The sequence below is a fragment of the Gossypium hirsutum genome, chromosome D08 (assembly GCF_007990345.1).
Source record: "Gossypium hirsutum isolate 1008001.06 chromosome D08, Gossypium_hirsutum_v2.1, whole genome shotgun sequence".
Classification (NCBI taxonomy): domain Eukaryota; kingdom Viridiplantae; phylum Streptophyta; class Magnoliopsida; order Malvales; family Malvaceae; genus Gossypium; species Gossypium hirsutum.
In genome coordinates, this window is record NC_053444.1 from 68725768 (window position 1) to 68748174 (window position 22407).

The 22407-nt window shown below is 31.9% G+C and overlaps 3 protein-coding genes across 3 annotated transcripts; 2 read left to right on the forward strand and 1 right to left on the reverse strand.

Moving 5' to 3' along the window:
- Positions 1 to 582: 582 nt before the first annotated feature.
- LOC107932804 (regulatory protein NPR1-like) lies at positions 583 to 3797 on the reverse strand. Its single transcript, NM_001399854.1, has 4 exons — positions 3083 to 3797; positions 1801 to 2548; positions 1439 to 1639; positions 583 to 985 (listed from the first exon to the last, which is right to left on the reverse strand). The coding sequence occupies exons 1-4, from the start codon at positions 3635 to 3637 to the stop codon at positions 720 to 722; spliced, it is 1770 nt and encodes a 589-aa protein (NP_001386783.1). The 5' UTR covers positions 3638 to 3797; the 3' UTR covers positions 583 to 719.
- Positions 3798 to 13017: 9220 nt separating this feature from the next.
- On the forward strand, positions 13018 to 14695 carry LOC107932887 (protein ALP1-like). Its single transcript, XM_016865006.2, has one exon. It carries the CDS (start codon positions 13081 to 13083, stop codon positions 14551 to 14553), a length of 1473 nt encoding a protein of 490 aa, XP_016720495.2. The 5' UTR covers positions 13018 to 13080; the 3' UTR covers positions 14554 to 14695.
- Positions 14696 to 16606: 1911 nt separating this feature from the next.
- LOC121202918 (protein phosphatase 2C 77) lies at positions 16607 to 19539 on the forward strand. The gene is made up of 5 exons (XM_041099030.1): positions 16607 to 16866; positions 17583 to 18303; positions 18379 to 18690; positions 18768 to 18873; positions 18953 to 19539. The coding sequence occupies exons 2-5, from the start codon at positions 17656 to 17658 to the stop codon at positions 19276 to 19278; spliced, it is 1392 nt and encodes a 463-aa protein (XP_040954964.1). The 5' UTR covers positions 16607 to 16866; positions 17583 to 17655; the 3' UTR covers positions 19279 to 19539.
- The last annotated feature ends 2868 nt before the right edge of the window (positions 19540 to 22407 follow it).

Sequence of the window (22407 nt, forward strand, 5' to 3'; positions counted from 1 at the left end):
TTTTCAGGGAAAAAACAAGTCATTTTTGTTTATGCAATTATCCAAAATTAAAACTCATCGTTTATTAATAAAAATATTTTTATCTAGAATCAATTATAAAATTAATATTTAAATATTATTGTGAACAATAATATTCTCTTTAAAATTGTCCAACCTTTGTCCTATCCAAACTATGGCTTGATTCATAAGCAAATTTAAATTATACATGTCCAGACTTGAACTTAACCCAACCTGAAAAGCCATTTTCATTGTAAATTATAAAATATTAAAAAAATTTGTAAATCTAAATAATTTTTTTAATTCCTACCTGAGATAAGAAAATAGAAAATATAGAAAAAGAGAACAAAAATACTGTTGGAGAACAAATACCACGGACAACATTTTAAGCACAACAAAGATATTTTTCTTTATTTTCTGTCCAAGACCTACCAAGATGGGCGGGCTGCTCGGCCCATAACGATATAAACTAGATCGAACCGCTAGGAATTATCATAACTAAATTCTACAAATTTTCACTTTTAACTTATTTTCTTCTGCTAATAAAGCCTAAGTTGATAAATAAAACTATTACCAAAACCAAAATACACAATTCAAGATTTGATTTTTATAAATTACTAGTATTATACCTTAGGGAAGAAAATTACTAGTGCTACAAACTATAAAAGGATTGTATTAGGCTTTTCTGGTTTTTAAGCGTTTTGCCACTACTACTATTAGTTCTAGCAGTGAGCTGTACCTTTAGGCCTGGTCACAACTATGGATTTTGATGAAGATGAAGAGGAGATGGCTGACCTGTCAAACTCCTCTTTATCTTCATGGAATGCCTTGCTTAGTACGTCTTGGAGTTCCATGTATCTCTGCCTTTTAACCACTCGTTCCTCCGCGGTATCAATCCCTCCGCAAGCTAGCTGCGATAGGTCGTCCGCGTCCATGATCTTGTTCAACACTTCGGAGCAACGAGGAAAAAATCGCTTCCCGAGTTCCACTGCCGGAGATAACACAGAAAAAGAGGGTTAGCTTCAATTTTGCTTCTCGAAAAGATTGATTTTTTCTAAATCATATTAATGCAAATGATATTAACGTGCGGCAAATATTCAGACATAAATATAAAAATATAATCTTCCATGATAAAACATATAAAAAGTAGAGCAGCAATACTCAGCTATTTATACATCCGCTTATATCATCTAGATGGAAGTCTCTTGTATTAAGAATTGGATTGTATTTTATCTTTTTTACTTAGAAAATAAATAAATTAAAATAGATATTTAAATATTAATATTTGTGTCCACTCCAAATCTATTATAAATAATAATTAAAATATTTAAATCTAAATAGTATCAATGGTATCCAAATTCAAATTTCACGATCCCAACCATCATTATGATCCTAGTGACATTTAAGAGGGCAGCATGAAATGTTAGTGAAAAAGCAGTACCTGTTCTGGAAAGTGCTTTGAGTCTATTTAAATGCTCCTCTTGAATCCTGAAAGGTGCCTCATTCAAGTCCACTGTTGTTTGAGCACCATTTAATTTATTGGAATTGATGGTAGCAAATGTGAACTCCGATGTTCCATCCACTTGAGCTATATCCATCACAACTTTAGCTTCCATTGGGAATAAAAGTTTCGCTAGCCCAACTGCAAAAGTTACACAAATAATAACACAACCTAGTAAGCTATGTTCTTTGGATTCTTCATTTTTTCAAGAACATTCGTGTCCGACATCCGTGTTTAACATATGCAAGACATGGGTATATATCAGACTACATGGAAATGAAGAGTTGGAGCAAAAAATTTACCTCTATTTTCGAGATACAACAACTTCATCCGAAGATCATCACCAGCGATGGCAAGAGACAAAGAAGCTTCACCATGCAATGGATCTCTTCTTTCAGCTTGCTCTAGTATCTCTATACACAACCTGTCCTTCGGCGAAGCCTTACCTTCCTCGGTCGATTTATAGTAATCGGCAGCCCGGGTGAGCCGCTTCGATATTTGAAGAGCTTTTCTACCATCGATAGTGAGATCGGATGGTCGTGCACCTTTCGTTAAAAGAGAAACTATAATCTTAGGCTCTTTCCTCATCGCGGCAACATGCAACACTGTGTACCCTCTCGAGTTCCTATGGTTAACATCAGCGAGTCCAAGGTCGAGCAACTCAGTCGTGGTCTTTGCGTCACAGTATGCCACAGCGTAGTGAAGCGCATATGCTTCGTCTAAATTCGTATGACCCTCTTTCAGTAGCATTCGAACTAACTCGACGTCATCCGATTCCAGCGCCCGATGAATCCGCCGCACATGTTTATCGGGAAAACCTACGTTCTCGGGCTTGTCTAAACTGAGTTCCAGACGGGAATCAATGATTTGTTTCACAATGGGTTGAGGCAAGGCTTTGTCGAGTGTTACAATATCAACATCGGATTTCACAACGATTTCTACACACTTTGACACCAATTTTTCACAAACATTGCCGCACATATTTGCAATGTAAAGAACCACCAAGATATCATCTACGGCGACCCAGTCGATGATGTCCAGTAGATGTCTCTGTAAATTAAAAAACAGAACATAAATTCTGAAAACTTAAAATACTCTGTTCTGTTTTTCTAATTGCTTTTTTGATTCCTCGTCAAATCACAAAAAAGGAAGAAAGGACTAAATTATACTACCATTAGTTCACACATTTATCTCTGAATTCCCATATTTTTTTAGTACTCATATTTAGCAATCATAATCCAAGTAACGTAGCTTAAATCATACAATTTTGTTATTAAGAGACTCTGATTTTTTAGTTATTCAAATATGTTACTAAAACTCAATAGTAAATATTAAATATGAATATGTGTTGGAGTATATTCAATTTTTTTTTCTATTCACAGAAATGCCTATGAATGCTCAATTTACAAATAACTTTTTATATCTGAAAATCAACAAAACTTGCTAATGTTTAACAGTGATTAGTTATTAGAACGATTATCTAATTTCTCCGAAATTGGAAATTCATACAATAAATAATCAATTTAAACATGATTAAGATTCAAGGGGGAAAAAATAAGCTAAAATTTGTTGCAATTTACTGACCTGATAAAGAGCAATTAATTCAGGGACCTGAAAAACGAACGCTGCATATAAAACTTCAGCAATGAAATCAACGGCCGGTCTACATCCAACGTGCGAACAACCATCGTCTACGCAAAGGCAAACGCCTTTAGGCAACGATTTAACTTTTCCGGTATACAAGTAAGCCAGAACGGCAACAAGCGAATTATAGCCGATCTCATAGTCTCTAGCCAACTCTTTGAGCTCAAACTTAGCTCCACTATCTTTCAGCCCGGAGAACACGGTCTTAAACACCGAACTCCTCGCTGACAAAATGCACCGGTGAACGGCCACCTCCCGACCGGAAGATAGCGCGATTTTTGCGTCGGAGTAAAAGTAATCGGAATCCGTCGATTCGTAAAGGGACTCGAGGTTCTTGGAGAGGAGTTGAAGAGCGGCGACGTCCGGAGTGTTCAACGGTTCCGACGAAACAAGTGTTTCGGAGGTGGTTGTCGCAGCGGCGGGGACGATACAGCACGTGGTGCTGTTGTTGTTACTGATTTCGTTCGAATCCGAAAATCCATTTCTATGATCCATAGAAAAACAAAAAAAGAAACTATTTGAAACTCAAAGCTACTTGTTTAGGTACCTGAAGAAGAAAGCAACGATTCGCCATGGAAATTCTGAGAGGAAATAAAAAGTCAAAGGAGAGAGATTAAAGAAGAAGAGTTTAGCCATTGATGAGCTAGCATCAGCTAGGAGAAGAAGAACATGGCGTGACGAAGAACTTAAAAATTAAAAATTAATAAAAATAAAAATTGTTAGATACTCTTTTATTGAATCTAGGTTAAATTCTTCTATTAGTCCCTGTACTTCTCAAAAGTTATCGATTTAATCACTGCACTTTAATTTGAACATCTTGGTCCCTTTACTTTTCAAATTTCAAAAATTCAATCATCATCATTGTTAAACTGATTAAGTTAAGTTCTATTATTTTCAAAATCTAATGCGTCAACCACATTATTATATATGTAATGACTAGAGGTAATCATGAACCCAGCCCGGCCCATTTTTTTAATAAACATCAAAAATTTATTTTAAAAATAAAAAATTTATTTTAAAAATATTTTAAAATAAAAAAAATAAAAAATATATTTATTATATTCGGACTGGGACGGGCTGGGCCAAAAAAAGTGGTGCTCGAGGCCCGGCCTGTTTTCTAAACGGGCCTCATTTTTTTGCCCAAACCCATATTTCAGGCATATATTTTTATCCGAACCCTCCCATATTTCGGGAGGGCCGTCGGGCCAGGCCGGGTCGCCCGGCCCATGATCACCTCTAGTAATGACATATCAACTAGTAATTGCGTTTAAAATGGATCTAATTGCTATTGATTGGGTTAGGATTAAATTGAAATTTTAAAAAAATTATATGGACTAAAATTGACAAATTTTGAACGTATGGAGGCTAATTGCGATCAAATTGAAGTATAAAGACTAAATAGACTACTTTCAAAAAGTATAGTGACTAATAGAAGAATTTAACCTTAGATGTATTATAATATTTTCCATTTTTTACATGTTTTAAGATTGCTCTTTATTTTAATATAGATTCATGTGTTTTTCCCCGGCTTTTCGTCCGTACATTAGGACCACCTGTTTTGCCTTTTTTCTCAGGTTGCCTTTATGAATCTGGGATTTGACGGCCCTGATTTAGTTTTAGACTCAAAGTGGGATAATCAATCAAGACCAGAAAGAAAATTAAATGTTCAAATATGTACCAAGTCCCTGTACTTTTTCTGAATTCGGAATTTAGTCCTTTAACTTTTCAAATTTCAAAATATAAGTCCAAGTGTTAGTACCGTTAAAATCTTTATATTAAAATTACAGGTGTGACATTTTGAAATAATATGCATTAGGTTCAAAATTTACTCAATCAAGTATTATATTATTCAAATTCAACTTACTTTATAGCTCAAGCTCAGTTTAATAATGATTGAGTTGAGTTTAAACTTTTTTAAAAGAAATTACAAATTACGTGTACAATTGTTCAAATATTCACTTACCAATATAGATCATTTTACCCTTGTATTAAGAGTCAAATTATATTTTGCCCCATCTACTCAAAACATGGGTCAATTAGTCATTATACTTTAGATGAAAAAGTAAACCGGTCTTTTTTGTTAAAACTTTCATCAATTGTTAAAAACTGGCAGTTACGAGTGGCGTGCCATGTATACCTCATTTTGATGTACATGGACTAATTTTTAACAATATAAATAGATAGGACATTTAACAGAATAATCAGTATGCTCTTTGATCTAACATATAGAGACTAATTTACTCATTTTTTAGTAAAAGGAGCAAAATACAATCTAACACTTAATACAATGACTTCTATAATACTTTTACCACTAAAATCATTTTCAAGGATAGGGCGGCTAAAATGCGGCAAAAGTGCAAGGCTGAAAGCTTAACGTCAGTAACGGCAGTTATCAAAGTTCCGTCACTGTTTTCTTTTTAATTCTGGATTTCAATACTATTTTATAAAAATTAATCCATTTGTTTTAATTTGTAATAATTTAATCCTCGTACATCACAAAAAGCTAATAAATTAGTCTAATTATAGGTAAACACGTAAATTTTACCTGCTTATATCTGTTAACTTGTTGAAGCATATAAATGGCTCAACCACTTTTTTTTTTTTAATTCGTTACATATAAATTTACCAACAATGTTTAATAATTTTTACTTAATTGGACTAATTTCTCAAATTTCATAAAGTAAGAAGAACAAATTTTGATGGAATTAAAGTAAAAGGACTAATTCCTTAATTTTTATAAAGTAAAGGGATGAAATTTAGAATTAGACTTTTTAATTTGTAATATGTTTTCTTTGAGATATTTATATAGATGGATTTTTTTATTACTATCTATTAGTTGTGCTTTAATTTTTTAAAGTTCTTATCCACTCCAACATGGATTTGCTTCCAATCTAAAGTCATCAAAACTTTGTTTGTTTCCAATCATTATCGTTCAATTTATTTGGTCAAATTCTTTTTTGGTGGCTCTATTATGCTCAAATTTGAAATCTAGCCCTTGGATTTTAATTGGGACAATATACTTTTCAGTTCTTGAATTTGGCAACTAGTCTTACTTTGGTACTTGTACTTTTTTTTTATCCACTTTTGGCACATGAACTTGACAACTAGGTCCATTTTAGTCTCTGAACTTGAAAAATATAAAAGTTTGATGATGTGGTACCCTGATATTGCACCATATCGTTACCTGAAAATTTATAAATTTAATAATTGATCCAATGGTTGAATAGATCCGACCATCAATTTTCAATTCAACCAATTCACTTTATTCGACCATTAGACCAACAAATGATAAAAAAAATCATAGAAAGCTAGAAAGCTAAATTTAGAAAATAAATAAATAAACTGGTTCAGCCGGTTCAAACCATCGTCTAGGTTTTCAATCTTTACCAATTTCAAGTAATTTTTTATTCAATTGGTTCAAGCCTTTTGCTTGAACTATTATATTGATATGTTCTTGATTTGTTCGATCCAGTCTTGTTTCAGTAACATTGGTCACAATATCAAATCTTGACATAATCCACGTTTAAAGACTAAAATGGATCTGGTTGCCAAGTTCAAGGACCCAAATAGACCAAAAAAATTACAAATACCAAAGTAAACCTAGTTGCCAAGTTCAGGGACAATAGTTATATTATCCCATTTTAACTTGATATACTTTATCATTTATTTAATCATATCATTAATACAAACACATGTTTAAATTTCAATTACATGTTCTAAATATGTTTTATGTCAATATCAAGCTAGCATTTCACACCTAAGATGACAGGTAGAATGATGGAAGGATCTAGTTGAGACGATACTGATATTTTGAGGATTCAATTAGAATGTTTAAAATTTTGAGATCAGTTTAAAACATATGACATCATTTAAAGACTCTGATGAAATTAACCCATTTCGTTTCGTAGTTTTATATTGATAAACAAATACGTATGGAGGGTCATTGGGGCTCTTTGTGCACAAAAAGAAGCCCACATGGCAAAGCTAGACCAAGGTTGGATAACGAAAACAAAAAATTTAAGGATGGGTGTTAAAATTTTAAATCAAATTAAAATTAAGATATGGGTAGAGGTATTTATGGGTCGAGTTTAAGTATAATATTAGTAAATTTTATATTTGTTCAAGCCTTGTTTGGTCCGACCCAAAATACATTTTTAAATTTTTGCTCAAATTTGTTCATACTAACTCTTATATATTTTTATTTTTGAAGAGTCTCATTACAAGTTCTAATTATATCTACTCCTTTTGACACAATGCCTAAAACTAAGCATAACCCCTCCCCAATTCATAAATAAGAAGATAATATGCTTCAGCGTATTCAAACTCACGTTCTCCTGCATTTGCAACAATGCCCATACTAATCAAGCTAAGACTCAATCAACTTATTTATTAAAAATTGTATATAATTATCTTAAATTTTTTATATTTACATTATAGTAATATATAATATTACTATAGATGTAATTTTTAAATGTTAAAAATTACATAATATATAAAAATAACATAATATAAAATATTATAAATTTTAAAAATGACCGAACCAAATTAGATTCGGGCTTTGAATGAGTCCGACTCATATTTTAAATGGGTTTATTTTTTTTGTTTAAACTCATTTTTAATATCTAATATATATTTTTTCAATCCTTTTAAATTTTAAATAAACCTTTAAATCTGATAAATCGAATATAAAAAATAAAGTCACGCAAAAAAAAAATCTTCCGCTGTGACATCAGCTATGAAAAACTCTATCTAGCACTTATATTAAAAGGCGATATCGAAGACAGTGGAACATTCTTAATATGGCCCCGTTGGTATGATTTAATCATCCAACATTTACACATGTTGTTTGCTTATTTATGAAGAAAACCAACCCAACTAATTAATAATTTTTATCAAACATCTTTTTAGGTAATAATATAAAGATATATCTCTTTAAATACGGGCAATTTACTAAAAAAAACTTTTTTTTTAAATTATCAAAATAGACTCAGTATTTTATTATTTACCGGAATGGACATTTTTCGTCAAATCGCGTCCAAGTCAGCGCGATGTCAGGGGACGTGCCAGGAAATCGCGTCTACGTCAGCGTGCTTTGTTGAAATGGCAACAAATCGCGTCCACGAGGGGGCGATTTGTTGCCACATCAACAAAGCGCACTAACGTGGACGCGATTTCCCCCCTCCCAACGGTCCAAAAAAATATAAATACCCCCCACCCTTTTTTTTCACAAACTAATCCTCTCTCAAATTTTCTCTCAATTTTGGTGTTGAGAGGAAGCATTGCAAATAATTAAATAAGATATTTCGAAAGAATGTGGAAAGGAAGACTAAAGCATATTAACGATAAAGTTAAAAAAAATAAATTGAGAGAAATTTAAAAAAAATTAGAGTCAAAATTTTAAAGGGTGAAAAAGTTCATTCAGAATTATTCATAGTGATTTAAAAATAAGAATTACAAAATTATTAATTAATAAAAATAATGAAATAAATTTTAATTATAATGACATTAATGATTAAAAACGGACGATAAAAATTTTCTATTGGTGATGGTTAATAGCAAAAAGGAATTCTTTTTAAGGAAAAGAAAAAAGAAAAAGAAAAGCATTCAAACAATAGGTAAAAAGATCAACAAGAATGTACAAATTGAACGAACTTCCGATTATTGACCTGATCATGGCTCGGGTTGTCTAGCTTGGGTCGAAGGTCCGCCCGAAAAATAATAGGATTTGAATAAAAATATAAATTCGAAAAATGTGTTTGAATAAAAAATGAGTCTCGTTTTCTAAACGGATCGAGCCTCGGGTAAAAGTTTTTGGCTAGGGCCCGATCCAAATAAATTAATTATTTCTTAATAAAAATTATCTTGTTGTTCCTAGTGTTTTGGTGCTGTTATTTTTCTGTTGTTTTTTGTTTGTTATTTTTGCTATTGTTTTTGTTATTTGCACTGGCCAATTTACCAATAAAAAGCTTAATTTTTTTATAAATTTACCGAAATGGGTCCTGTATTTTATTATTTACCAGAATGGGCCATTTTCCGACAAATCGCGTCCACGTCAGCGTGATGTCAGGAGACGTGTCAGGAAATCGCGGCCACGTCAGCGCCCTTTGCTGACGAAGCATATATGTTTGACTAAAAAAAATATAAAAAACTCAAATTATCAAGTGAACTAAGCTCGGTATATCACTACTTAATCTATGCAACTCAGAACTCTAATCAAGTTTTTTTAATTTATAAATGTATTTTTAATATGTTGATATTAATCGAATTTGAACTAAGCTTCGAATAAAACATTTCAAAATGAACTTCTCATCTCGACTTGATTACAACCTTACCTTAATCGCATTTTTTTTTTTCAAATATATCTATGTTATGAGTTTGTTTTTCTTGACCAAACTAAGTCGCGTTGCAAAAACTCACAAACATTTGAATTTTATTTTCGTCAAACAAGTTCATTTAATAAAAAAAGTTTAATTGAGTGAATAATAATAATTGGTGGATTATAAAAAGTCAACTTGCCATGTTCGTTGAAAAATGAGCGGCAAGTGGGAACACAAAACACTGGTCAACTAAGTCAGCTCTCATTTAAAAAACAATAATAATAAGGGTAAACTACACCCATGGTCACTTTTGTTTACCTTAGGTTACGTTTTAGTCACTTATGTTTGAAATGTTACGTTTTAGTCATTTACGTTATCATGTTGTAACATTTTAGTCACTGAGCCATTAATCATCGTTAATGGTGTAACGGTAAGCTGACATGGCACGTTAAATCATCATTTCAAACAAAATTTTAGGTTAAATTATACAATTGAACCCCATATTTTTTTTTGTTTTAAGTAATTTAATTTTTTTTCTTTTATGTTCTTTAAACTTTCCTCTTTTTTTCCATTCTCTTTTGTTTCTCCCTCTGTTTTCATACCTTTCCCATTTCTTTTAACATATTAGGAAGTCGAATTGGCAATGAACAAAAAAGTAGGAAGTCGACTGTCATCATTTGCCTATAACCAAAACCCATTAACCCATACCATGCTTCTTTTTTCACTACCAATTCGACTTCCTGGTATGTTAAAAGAAATAAAGAAGGTAGAAAAATAGAGGGATAAGTAGAAGAGAATGAAAAAAAAGAAAGAAAGAAAGTTAGAAGAACATAAAAGAATTAAATTGCTCAAAATGAAAAATTATGGGGACCAATTGTATAATTTAACTTAAAGTTTTTGTTTGAAATGATGATTTAACGTGCCACGCCAGCTTACCATTACACCATTAACGACAATTAACGGCTCAGTGACTAAAATGTTACAACACGATAACGTAAGTGACTAAAATGTAACATTTCAAACATAAGTAACTGAAATGTAACCTACGGTAAACAAAAGTGACCATTGGTGTAGTTTACCCTAATAATAATAATTTAAGTACGCAAATTTTTTAAACAGAATAGAAAATATTTAATTAATTAGTTCTATTAATTACAATTTAGATAACGACTTCCAATTTATTTTATAGTTTCTTTTTTCAAAAATGTATGTGATGTGTTTCAATTTTCAACTCTTTATTACAAAATTAACATGAATTAATTAAACTAGTGCGAACTCAAGATACTGGTCAATCAAGTCAACAATTTATTTTAAAAATAATAATAAATTACTAATAATCATTAAGTTTTGCATGTGTATTTTTTATATTCTATTAAAATGGTTTTAAATTTTAATTATACTAATTAATCTATATAATTTTTCGGATATCATTTATTTAAAAAAAACTATATGACATTGAATATCAGGTTGAAAAAATATGTCGTCCGTATTTTCTTGGACTTGTAATTAAAGTCAACTATATTTGTCACCGACCCCTTTTTCTGTTAAAAAAAAGAGAGAAGTTTTAGAATTATAGCTTTTGTTATAATTATAGTATAATCATAATTAAATTGTAATTTAAACCAAAATAATTATAAAAATAAAATATCATGAAAGTCATTGTGTTAAGAGTCAATTTGTATTTTGTCTCATTTATTTAAAAAATAATTAAATTAATCTCTGTACAAAATAGATGAATTTTTTAGTAGAACGATCAGATTATTCTTTGATCAAATATGCATTGATTAATTTGCCTATTTTTAATTAAAAAAAGATCAAATACAATCTGAATCTTAATACAATAACTTCCATAATAATTTTATTACGGATAACTAATACACAAATGAAATTCAAACCTAAATTATTATTGATATTTAGATTGGTTTTATGGTCCGAATTATTATTATATATACATAATTTATTTTTGGGTAAACTACTAAAATAGTCACTTTTGTTTAGTTCATGTTACATTTTAGTCACTTATGTTTGAAATGTTACGTTTTAGTCACTTATGTTATCATGTTGTAATATTTTAGTCACTGAGCCGTTAGTTTCTGTTAACGGTGTAACAATAAGCTGATGTGGCACGTTAAATCATCATTTCAAACAAAAATTCTAGGTTAATTTATACAATCGGTCCTCATATTTTTTCGTTTGGAGCAATTTAATTTTTTTCTTTTATGTTTTTTTAACTTTCTTTCTTTTCCATTCTCTTATGTTTCTCCCTTTGTTTTCCTCATTTCTCCATTTCTTTCAACGTAGTTTTCCTAAGTTTTATTTTTTTGAACAATTTAATTTTTTCGAGTGAGGCGAGCTTGTGGACTAGTTACAAATGGAAAACATAAAAAAAACTATGTTAAAAGAAATGAACAAGGGAGGGAACTAGAGGGAGAAGCAGAAAAGAATGGAAAAAAAAGTTAAAAGAACTTAAAATAAAATTTTAAAATTGTTTAAAATAAAAAAATATAGGGATCAATTGTAGAATTTAACCTAAAATTTTTGTTTGAAATTATAATTTAACATGCCACATCAGCTTACCGTTACACTATTGTTGGCAATTAACGACTCAGTGACTAAAATGTTACAACATGATAACGTAAGTGACTAAAACGTAACATTTCAAACATAAGTGACTAATATGTAACCTAAGTCAAACAAAAGTGACTATTTTAGTAGTTTACCCTTTATTTTTAAACATATATTATTTAAATTGTTAAATAATAATCCGAACTATAAATCAATTTAAATTATGCAACATATGATGTAAGAGTTAAGACCAGATTCAGACTCATACATAGTTTGTTTGCAGTTGCCCTTTTCGGTAATTTTGCATTGCCTTCTTTCCCATTTTAACGAACCTTCTTACCAACTTTTCCTTTTGCCGACATGTCCCTCCCACAGATTTCTTTGGCAACCAACGACCACTCTCCATCTAAAACAATTTACATATGTACTCAGAATCAATTTTAATTTTTTTAAAATCAAACTAAAATAATAAAATAAAATTCATCCACTCTAATAATTTAAATTAAATTTTACTCTAAACTAAAGGGTTAATTTTTTTTAAATTTATTTTAATTGATTATTAATACGTATAAAAATTAAAATTTAATTATATTGGGACCAAGATAATATCTAAATAAAATACACTTAACAATAATGACTTTAAAATTTTAATTCATAAAATCTATTACCATTTCTTCCCATTATCTATGGGTTGATATTGAATCAAAATTAACATTGAAAACCATATTTAATATTTATTTAATATCGAAATTATATTTAAATTGATTTAATTTTGGATCCACCATTTGTATTCCAAACCGAGTGGTGTAATTTCTTTTTAATAACAAATTATTTTAAAAATCATGCGAAAACAGAAAAGTCAAGTCAATGTCAAATCTAATCGCTTATTGTACCGCGTTCACACCGTCGCTCCAACACGCGCTTCCTTAGACGCATCTCCAACCGCGTTGGCTACCATACGTATATATATAAATCCCTGCGTTCCCATCTTCAATTTCAATTCATCTTTGCGTTCATATTTCGTCAAACCAAAAATCAAACCCCATAAATTATTTCATGGAAATTGGGTCTTCCCCACTCTTTTCAGCTGAAGTTCTTGCTTATACCAACACCGGCATCATCACCGGCACCGGCGGAGGAGACGGCGACAAGTTTTATTGGTTTCAGGATATGGAAGATGGCAGGAAAAGAAACAACGAGTTTATGGATTTACATTCTTCGATTTCGTTATTCGATGATGAAATGAAGCACGAGCAACTTCAATGGTTTACTGATTCTGATCAAGGAAGAGGAGCTGTTTTTGAATCGAATTACAGTGAAACGAATGATTATTTCGATCAAATTCAAAGTCATTACACTGAAATCGATGAATTTGATGATTCACGGAAGAAACGAGCGCGAAAATCAAGTTCACCGGTATCTGTTCCGGCGACGGAGGAGTCAGGTCCATCGCAATCAGGCGGTACAGGACGGCGGTTATGGGTGAAAGACAGATCTAAAGACTGGTGGGAGAAGTGCAACCACCCGGATTTTCCCGACGAGGAATTCAAACGCGCGTTTCGAATGAGCAAATCGACGTTCGATATGATTTGTAAAGAGCTTGAATCAACGGTGATGAAAAAGAACACGACGCTCCGCGATGCGATCCCGGTTCGTCAACGCGTTGCGGTCTGCATTTGGCGTTTAGCCACAGGTGAACCGCTCCGAATGGTATCAAAACGGTTCGGTTTAGGAATTTCAACTTGCCATAAGCTAGTTTTAGAGGTTTGTGCCGCCATTAAAACTGTTTTAATGCCTAAATATGTCCAATGGCCCGATGAAAACAAATTAACCAAAACCAAATCGGAGTTCGAATCCGTCACCGGAATCCCAAACGTCGCCGGCGCGATCTACACCACTCACGTCCCGATCATCGCTCCAAAATCCAACGCCGCCGCGTATTTAAATAAGAAACAATCGGAGAAAACCCAAAAACAATCGTATTCCATCACACTCCAAGGTATCGTAGACCCAACCGGCGTTTTCACTGACGTTTCAATTGGTTGGCCTGGTTCAATGTCCAACGAACAAATCTTCGAGAAATCGGCGTTTCATCAAAGCGCCGTTAAAGGCCAAGTAAAAGGTGTTTGGGTAGTCGGAAGTAAAGGGTATCCATTAATGGATTGGGTTTTAGTCCCTTACGCTCATCAAAATCTAACTTGGACTCAACACGCATTCAATGAGAAGATCGAAGAGATTGAAAAAATGGGTAAAGAAGCATTTGCGAGACTGAAAGGAAGATGGTCGTGTTTGCAGAAAAGGGCTGAAGTTAAGCTTCAAGAATTGCCGGCTGTGCTCGGCGCTTGCTGTGTTTTGCATAATATTTGTGAGCTTCGAAATGAAGAAATGGAACCCGAGCTTAAAATTGAAGTTTCCGATGATGAAGTCGTGCCGGAGAATAATTTGAGATCCATGGTTGCCGTTCAAGCTAGGGATTATATTGCTCATAATTTGCTTCACCATGGCCTTGCCGGTACCGGTTTTCTATAGTGATTTCATTATATTATCCTTGGTTAAAAAATTTTGTATTGTTTTTAGTGTATAGCCCAATAATAATAGGTAGATAGGTAGATTTTGATTGTATTTTTTGGGGGGTATGGAATAAAAAATTTTATTCGACTTTTTAGTTAAATATTTTTTTTTGACTTTTTTAATAAATAAATTTAAATTTTGTGGATTAAAAAAATATTGGAAGAACTAATTTATTTTCAAATTATGTTACATAAAACGAACCAATTGACCACTTTCAATTTAATAGTTTATGTTTTGTTGATTGTATTGATATTTTCTTTATCATAAAAAAATCATCAAACAAGATATTCTCTTCTTCATTTGACTTGTTATGATGATTATCAATCTACATATAATTTTCCAGAATCCTTCAAATATATAGAAAAAATCAAAGTTATTTAACCATATCATGTTTGATATGTATTAGTATTCGACACTCACCCTTAAATTTGAGTAACATAAATCATAAACATTCAAGTAATCAAAGATAAAATTATATTTTTTTGTCGGGCTGAAATTAATTTATATACTTTTGTAAGAGTTAAATTAACTTACATCTTTATAATATTTAGAAACACCAAATCAAAATTTTATCATTATGGAAGGGCCAAACTGCAATTTTAACATGTATTAACTTGTAATTTTATAGACTTTAGAGGGTCTAAAGAGGAGTTTTTGCATTTTAAGGGGAGCTAGGGCTTCTTATTGTCCTTGACACGGGCATGTGCCGATAAAAGTGCCATGGAGGCATTTCTACTAAGTATTAAATTGCATTTTACCCTTTTTACTAAAAAAATGAGCAAATTAGTCCCTATACGTTATATTAAAGAGCAAACTGATCATTTTGTTAAAAGTTCCATCAATTTCTACCGTTAAAAATTAATCCTTATATATTAGCATGATGTACACATTGGCACACCACATGTCATTGTCTGGTCATTCCATCAGCCACACATTTTTTAACAGTACAAATGGATGAAATTTCAACAAAAATGAGCAATCTTCTCTTTAATCTAACATATAGGGACTAATTTGTCTATTTCTTAGTAGAGAGGGCAAAATGTAATTTAATTCCTAGTACAAGGCCTTCATGGTACTTATGTGATTAATTGTCCTTAGTTGCTCACTTTTAATATTGATAGAGATTAAATTACACTTTTTTTTCTTATGAGAGGGATCAATTTACTCAATATTAAAATTAAAAAAGATTAGAAGGCTTTTTTTTTTACCTTTCTTTTTTGTAATAAAAGATTCACATGTTTCAGCCATTTACATACTTTGTTATTTATTTAGGGAAAATCTCAAAACTATATACGAACTATGGTTTAATGTGCAATTGTATACATGAACTTAGATATTGTGTAATTTTATACATGAAAATTTAATTTGATCGGATTCTTGTAAATTATTAACACAATTATTGATATAATATCATTTTATATTTATATATTACATACATAAAAAATTATATTGATTCAATATAAAAATAAATTGATGTATTTATTTTTTTAAATGTGTATGATTAAATCAAAATTAAAGTTTTAAATATGCATTTGAACCATAATTAGAGTTTCACGTGTATAATTGTACCAAATTAAAGTTCATGTATACAATTGCACATTAAATCAAAATTTATGTATAATTTTAAAATTTATTTAAAGGGATAAACTAGAGTGGCAAGCCATTATATCTTAATAGAATTTAAATTTAGTGATGAGATTGAGAAAAAATATCAACTTGCAAAACTATCATAGACCAAAAAAAAATCAAGGATTAAAATAATACATTTATCTCTTATTTAAATTGTATTATATTTTTCTTATAAGAATGATTTAATAATTCATAATATCCAATAGATCTATCTAGAAATATCCTAAACATCCCTCATTCTAATAGGTCAAATTTCCCTCGCATTTACTCAGACCCAAACTAATAAAAAATATAAAAATTGAAACTAAAAAAAGAAATAAAAAGGAAATACAGGTGGTGCAAAATAAGAGGGGTTTGGGTGGCAAACAAATCTATTTAGTGCAAGTTCATGAACCTAGTCAGACCTTTCCCACCTCAACGAACCTAACTTCCCTTTGCATTCATGAACTTCACCATCCCATCCACTCCCTTTGGTCACCATCTTGATTTCCATCACCTTTTTACCCCTCCCCCCGAAATCCTTCCTTTAACTTGTTCTTCGCTTTGGGTTTTACTTTATAAAGATATATAAGCTTACCTGCAGCTGCTTCTTTGGGTTCATTTTAATTCCTTGGTTGCTGCATCATTGTTTCTCCATTTCTGGTATGGTTTGAGTTACTTTATTATGATCACATTTACTTGATTGAATTTGTTGAAGCATTTTAACTTTTTGTAGGATTTCCTTGATGTTTCTCTTACATGTGTGTGTGTGTGTGTGTGTTCAAGCTCTGTTTGGTCATTTTATGCAAAGAAATGTTTAGATATGGAAATGGCTTTACTTAGGCTCTAATGTCATCCAAGTGTATGTTATAATTCCACAATGGGTGTTTTTCTTCAATTTCCATAAGCTTAACTTTCATTTGCCCCGACTGTTAATTTCTTAGTTTCTGTAGGTTCTGTTATTTCTTACCTGTTGAGAGAAGAAATTTTCCGAGTGTCGACAGTCTAGAGTCGTTAGATCCCTCGATGAGTCGGTATTGTTTTTGCTCGGGGTTTTGTTGAATCAAACCCTATCAAGCGATGATGCTCACGTGCTCTTAGTAGGTGGTCATGCACCATGCATGACCTGATTAAACAAGGTGCTCTGGTTCTGTTAAACCCGCCGCTTCAGACATCTGGGCTTTCCGAAAAGCCGGGAGACAAAACTCCGAGCGGGGATACAACTGACTCATAGGGAGGTCTGTCGGTTCTGGATGGACTTTTCTGAATGGAGTCGTTCTCCTTTCAACGATCCCTTTGTATGACACTGAACTGGAAGAAAGAAAAAGGGGGTTTGATTTAGAAGATTAATAGTTTGCATTTGTTTCTAACTACTGCAGGTAAAAAGATAGAGTCAATGGAGGGTATATCTAAAGATATTGCAGTCCTTGTGCCATTAGTCTAGGTGACTTGATGTCTAAAGATTCGAGAACGATGTCAACGCGCATTGACCGTGCTCCGTATAATCTTACTGCCGAGAAGACGAGTTTGTTGCCAAATCAACCTTGTGAGTTCACCTGTGGCAGAATCCAACGTTTCCATGGTGCTGGTTTGTCAAATCATCAAGGAGGTGAGGGCGATGTGCCCGTATCCTTTGGTGTGGATCATGAAAATTCATGTCCTCAATCTATAGCTCATAGATCTAATCCAAAATCATCAGAATCGTTTCTTGAGGTATCAGCTACTCTGTTAGGGGAAAGGAATATAAGTGATGTTCAAGATGTCAAGAGGGTTGCCATGGATCTTGCAGGGGACGACAACAATCGGCTCAATGAGTATAATCCAAGATCACCTGAGTCATTTCTTGAGGTGCCGCAACGAAAAAAGATGAGAAAAACCGAAAGCCATTGTCTGTTTGAATCAAATAACATACCTCTTTGGGGATTTACATCCATTTGCGGTAGGAGAATACAGATGGAAGATGCTGTTGTGGCTATACCTCGATTCTTGCAAGTTCCTCCTCGAATACTGAATGTCGAGAGCGTATCGAATCAAATGAGCAATATAAGCAACTTAACTGCTGATTTCTATGGCGTGTACGACGGACATGGAGGCTGTCAGGTAGCTTCCATCATTCTATTTTACACGTAATTAATATGTCAAGTTAGTTTGATATTGAACATTTCATTTGCATAGGTTGCGAATTATTGCCGTGAACGTATGCATACGGCTTTGGCCGAGGAGATAGAAATGACAAAAGCATGTATTCTTGACGGAAACATCGGATACGACTGGCGGGAACAATGGCAGAAAGCGTTCTTAAATTGTTTCGTCAAAGTTGATACCGAGATCGGAGGAGTTCATAGAGGCCACGTCTCGGAAACCGCTGGTTCTACCGCTGTAATTGCAGTTGTTAGTCCGACACATATAATCGTTGCCAATTGTGGTGATTCAAGGGCAGTTCTCTCCCGTGGAAAATTTCCGATCCCATTGTCCATAGACCACAAAGTACGAAATGCTTTTTCATGTTCCGGTTTTTACTAATTTCAAAGACATTGAAATAACAGATGACCCATTTTTTATAGCCTGATAGAGAAGATGAACAAGCAAGAATTGAAGCCGCAGGTGGCAAAATCATACAATGGAATGGCCCTCGAGTTTCGGGTGTTCTCGCAATGTCAAGGTCAATCGGTAAGTCTTTCAAGTTTCAACTTGTAATATGAGCTCCGAATCGATTAATCAAGGTATCGAATTTGGTTTATCGTCTCAGGTGACAAGTACTTGAAACCATGGATTATTCCAGACCCGGAAGTGACATTCGTTAGTCGAGCAAACGACGACGAATGTCTTGTTTTAGCAAGTGATGGATTGTGGGACGTGCTTAGCAATGACGAAGCCTGTGAAGTTGCGCGGAAGCGGATCGGTTTGTGGCGTAAAAAGTACAGAGATAAATCTAATGGTGAAGGGATTGATGGTGCAGCTCAATCTGCAGCAGAGTACCTATCAAGGCTTGCTCTTAGTAAAGGAAGCAAAGATAATATTAGTGTCATTGTGGTGGACCTGAAAGCCCATACAAAATTTAAGAACAAAACCTGACACTGGGATCTCTTGCTGGTGAATATTTCACACGGATCGGTTCTATACTGTTTTGGGTTTGGGTTGGGGTTATTTGAATTTAAAGCTCCTGTTTTTTAAGTTAGATAATTATCGGTTTAAATCATTTTAGATTTTGATCATTTGGGTTCGGATTAGTTTTGGGATTGAGGTAGATGGAGTCTAGTTAAATTGGATTAGATGCAAGTTATTTTTTGTATTCGAGTAATAATTAATAAGTCTACAAATACACGATTTTGCCAATTGAGGGTTGAGTTGAACTGATTCATTTAGAGCTTAATATATATGATTCGAAGGTTGTCGTAAAATGTTAAATGTTTTAAAAATTAAGTCAGGTCATCCACGGTTCCATTCTCGTTTTATAATAATTAAATACACAATTAAAATATAAAAATAATAAAAATAAAGGTGGGTTCAATCTACTTATCTAAATGGGCTAAGTTGAGCTCATTTGCTAGTGTATTTGATTATAAATTCCAAATTAATCAATAATATTAGTACTAGAAATTCATTATTTAACATTATAATTTATATTGAGCAGCTACTAAGTGTTTGATAAATAAAACTTGTAATAATTGGACAAAGAGCGAAAGAATGACACGAGCGGAGACAACAACGGGCTGCCTACCCAAACCCTTGCTACATAGTTGTCGGCCAAACATAGTTAGAAAATTTTCATATATATTTTTTGAAGGATTTATATTTCATACCATATAATCAAAGTTTATTTTTATTTTTGTCAGCTCTAATAATGATTGATGATTAAAAAGATCAGATTTATACAAACAACAAGAAAGGGTAATAAAAGAGAAAAGTAAAAATAAAACCCCCTGTTTTAATCTTTCTTTTCCCCTTTTGACATAACGCCGAAAGGTTTTTTTTTCCCCTTTTAACTACATTACATTATAACATGAGTGTGTCACGTATTTTCGACCAAACAGGCGGTGACGTCACGACGAGGAACGTCCCGATGTTATGACGACGGATGACATCGTGACAACGTAAATGGAGATATCGCGATGTGGTAACGTGTTCCCTACATAAATTAAATTTCTTTTCCCCAGTTAAACTCTGATTATTTTAGGGATGTTTTAGTATAATTAGACTTTTGATTTTAGTCTATTTAAAGGGGTCTTGTATCCCTATTTTGAGAGGTAAAGATATAGTACTACATGGCTCTTTTTTTTAGGGCGACAAAATGTAGTGGCAGATGAGTTTTGATGGTAATTACGGAAAGAAATTTGCACCACTTTTGAAAAAACTGTATGAGAAATAGAATTTTATTTTGGGGTTCGGGTTTATTATATGTTTAGTACATTTAATTTTATGTTCTCCATATTATGCTCTTGTTAGTGAAAAACCAAAATCTCTTTTGCTCGTGGTTTTTATTCTCTTCGAAAATGTTTTCCACGTAGAATCTGTATTTATATAGACAGATCCCAACAAATAAATATATAATTTTCTTAATGTAAATATTAATATATTTAAGTAATTATAAAATAAAATAAAAACAAAACAAAAATTTTAAGTAAAATTTAGGCATTACAATTACATATGATGAAATTAAAAACTCTAACAATGAAACTCGAAGTCTTACAAATAATGTTTGAAGTCTGTTTGGTAAAGACACGGTTTTCAAGTTTTGGAGTAAAAGGGTATGATTTGAATGATTGCAACCACGCTCCATTAATGTCCAAAAGTTAAGGCCAACATGTAGTAATTTACTCTACAGACTTTTTGATTTTTTTTTTAATTTTTCAAAAATATCCTTTCGGAATAATTATATTGTAAATTGTAGTAGTGCGATCTCAATGCGATTCAAAATGATCTCACCCATTGAATTGATAAAATTAAATCTAAACCGTTCAATGTATCAACTCAATATATACTACTTACTCAATCATTTTACATTAAAGAGTGAATATATAATTAAGTGCAACAATGATACAAACCTAAACCAAGTCAATGACCTAAATTATCCAATCATTTATCCTTTTTTTTTTCTCTCAATTATTTTTAATAATTTTTAAACTAACAAGTATTGTTTTAATGAAAATATAATTAAAATATTTCATTACAATAAACTTTTATTTAATATACAATAAACTAATAATTTACATTGAGATCAATGTTTTGGAATTGAACTAATAGTTAAATTGGCAATACTAGCAATGCTCGAAATTTGTCCTTCAGAGATCGAGAGCCTGGTGATGAACATCATCGCTTGCTTGCTCTATCCAACAGGATTGAAAAAGTTATTTCATCGATCAAAATCAATGTTTTCAAAACTAGACCTAAATTTGGTCGAGGTACTAGTCCGAAGATAGGGGTTGAATCGATTAACCCGCAAACCTATACAAACCGATTGAACAGAGCTAAAAAATACTAATTGAATTGATTTTTCTCTATTTTTATTTTTTATTTTTTAATAAATTGTTTAATTGAATTGGACGAACTAATCAAAACAAGATCTGGTAGCTTGAATTGTTCAACCGCTAGTCTAGTTATGAAGAACGAAAAATAGAAAAATAAAATATATAAGAGAAAACAATATTTTTTTGTCTTTCTTTTTTCCACATGTCAATTTTTAATTGTTTTTTAAAACAGGCTTAATGATTCAACTAAGGATTGAACTAACAAAAGTACCAACTTGGGAAAAAAAAATTTAGATATCACTTGTGACTAAAAAAAGGTTTAGGTACTAAAATAGAAAGAAAAAAAACCCGCATAGTTTAAGTACTAATTTGTTAGTTAATCCTTTTTTAAATTATACCTAACAATTTAACTAACGAATATACCAACGTAGAAAAAATATAGTTTAAGTACGACGAACAAAATAAGCGTCATGAATTCATATTTCAAGCAATAACATGTTTTTATTTATTTTTGGTTAGGTTTTTATTTTTGTCATCCGCTGATTTTAGAGTATGGTAAATAAATTTATAGTAAAAAATTCTACACAGTAGCAGGGTCTTGATTCCCTTAAAATAAAAATTGTTTATTTAGATTTTTTTATAATTTATAAAAATTTAAATTAATAATGATAAGATTACATTTTAGTCCTTTCAAAAAATAAAAAATTTTTGATTTAATCTTTTAAAAATTATAAAA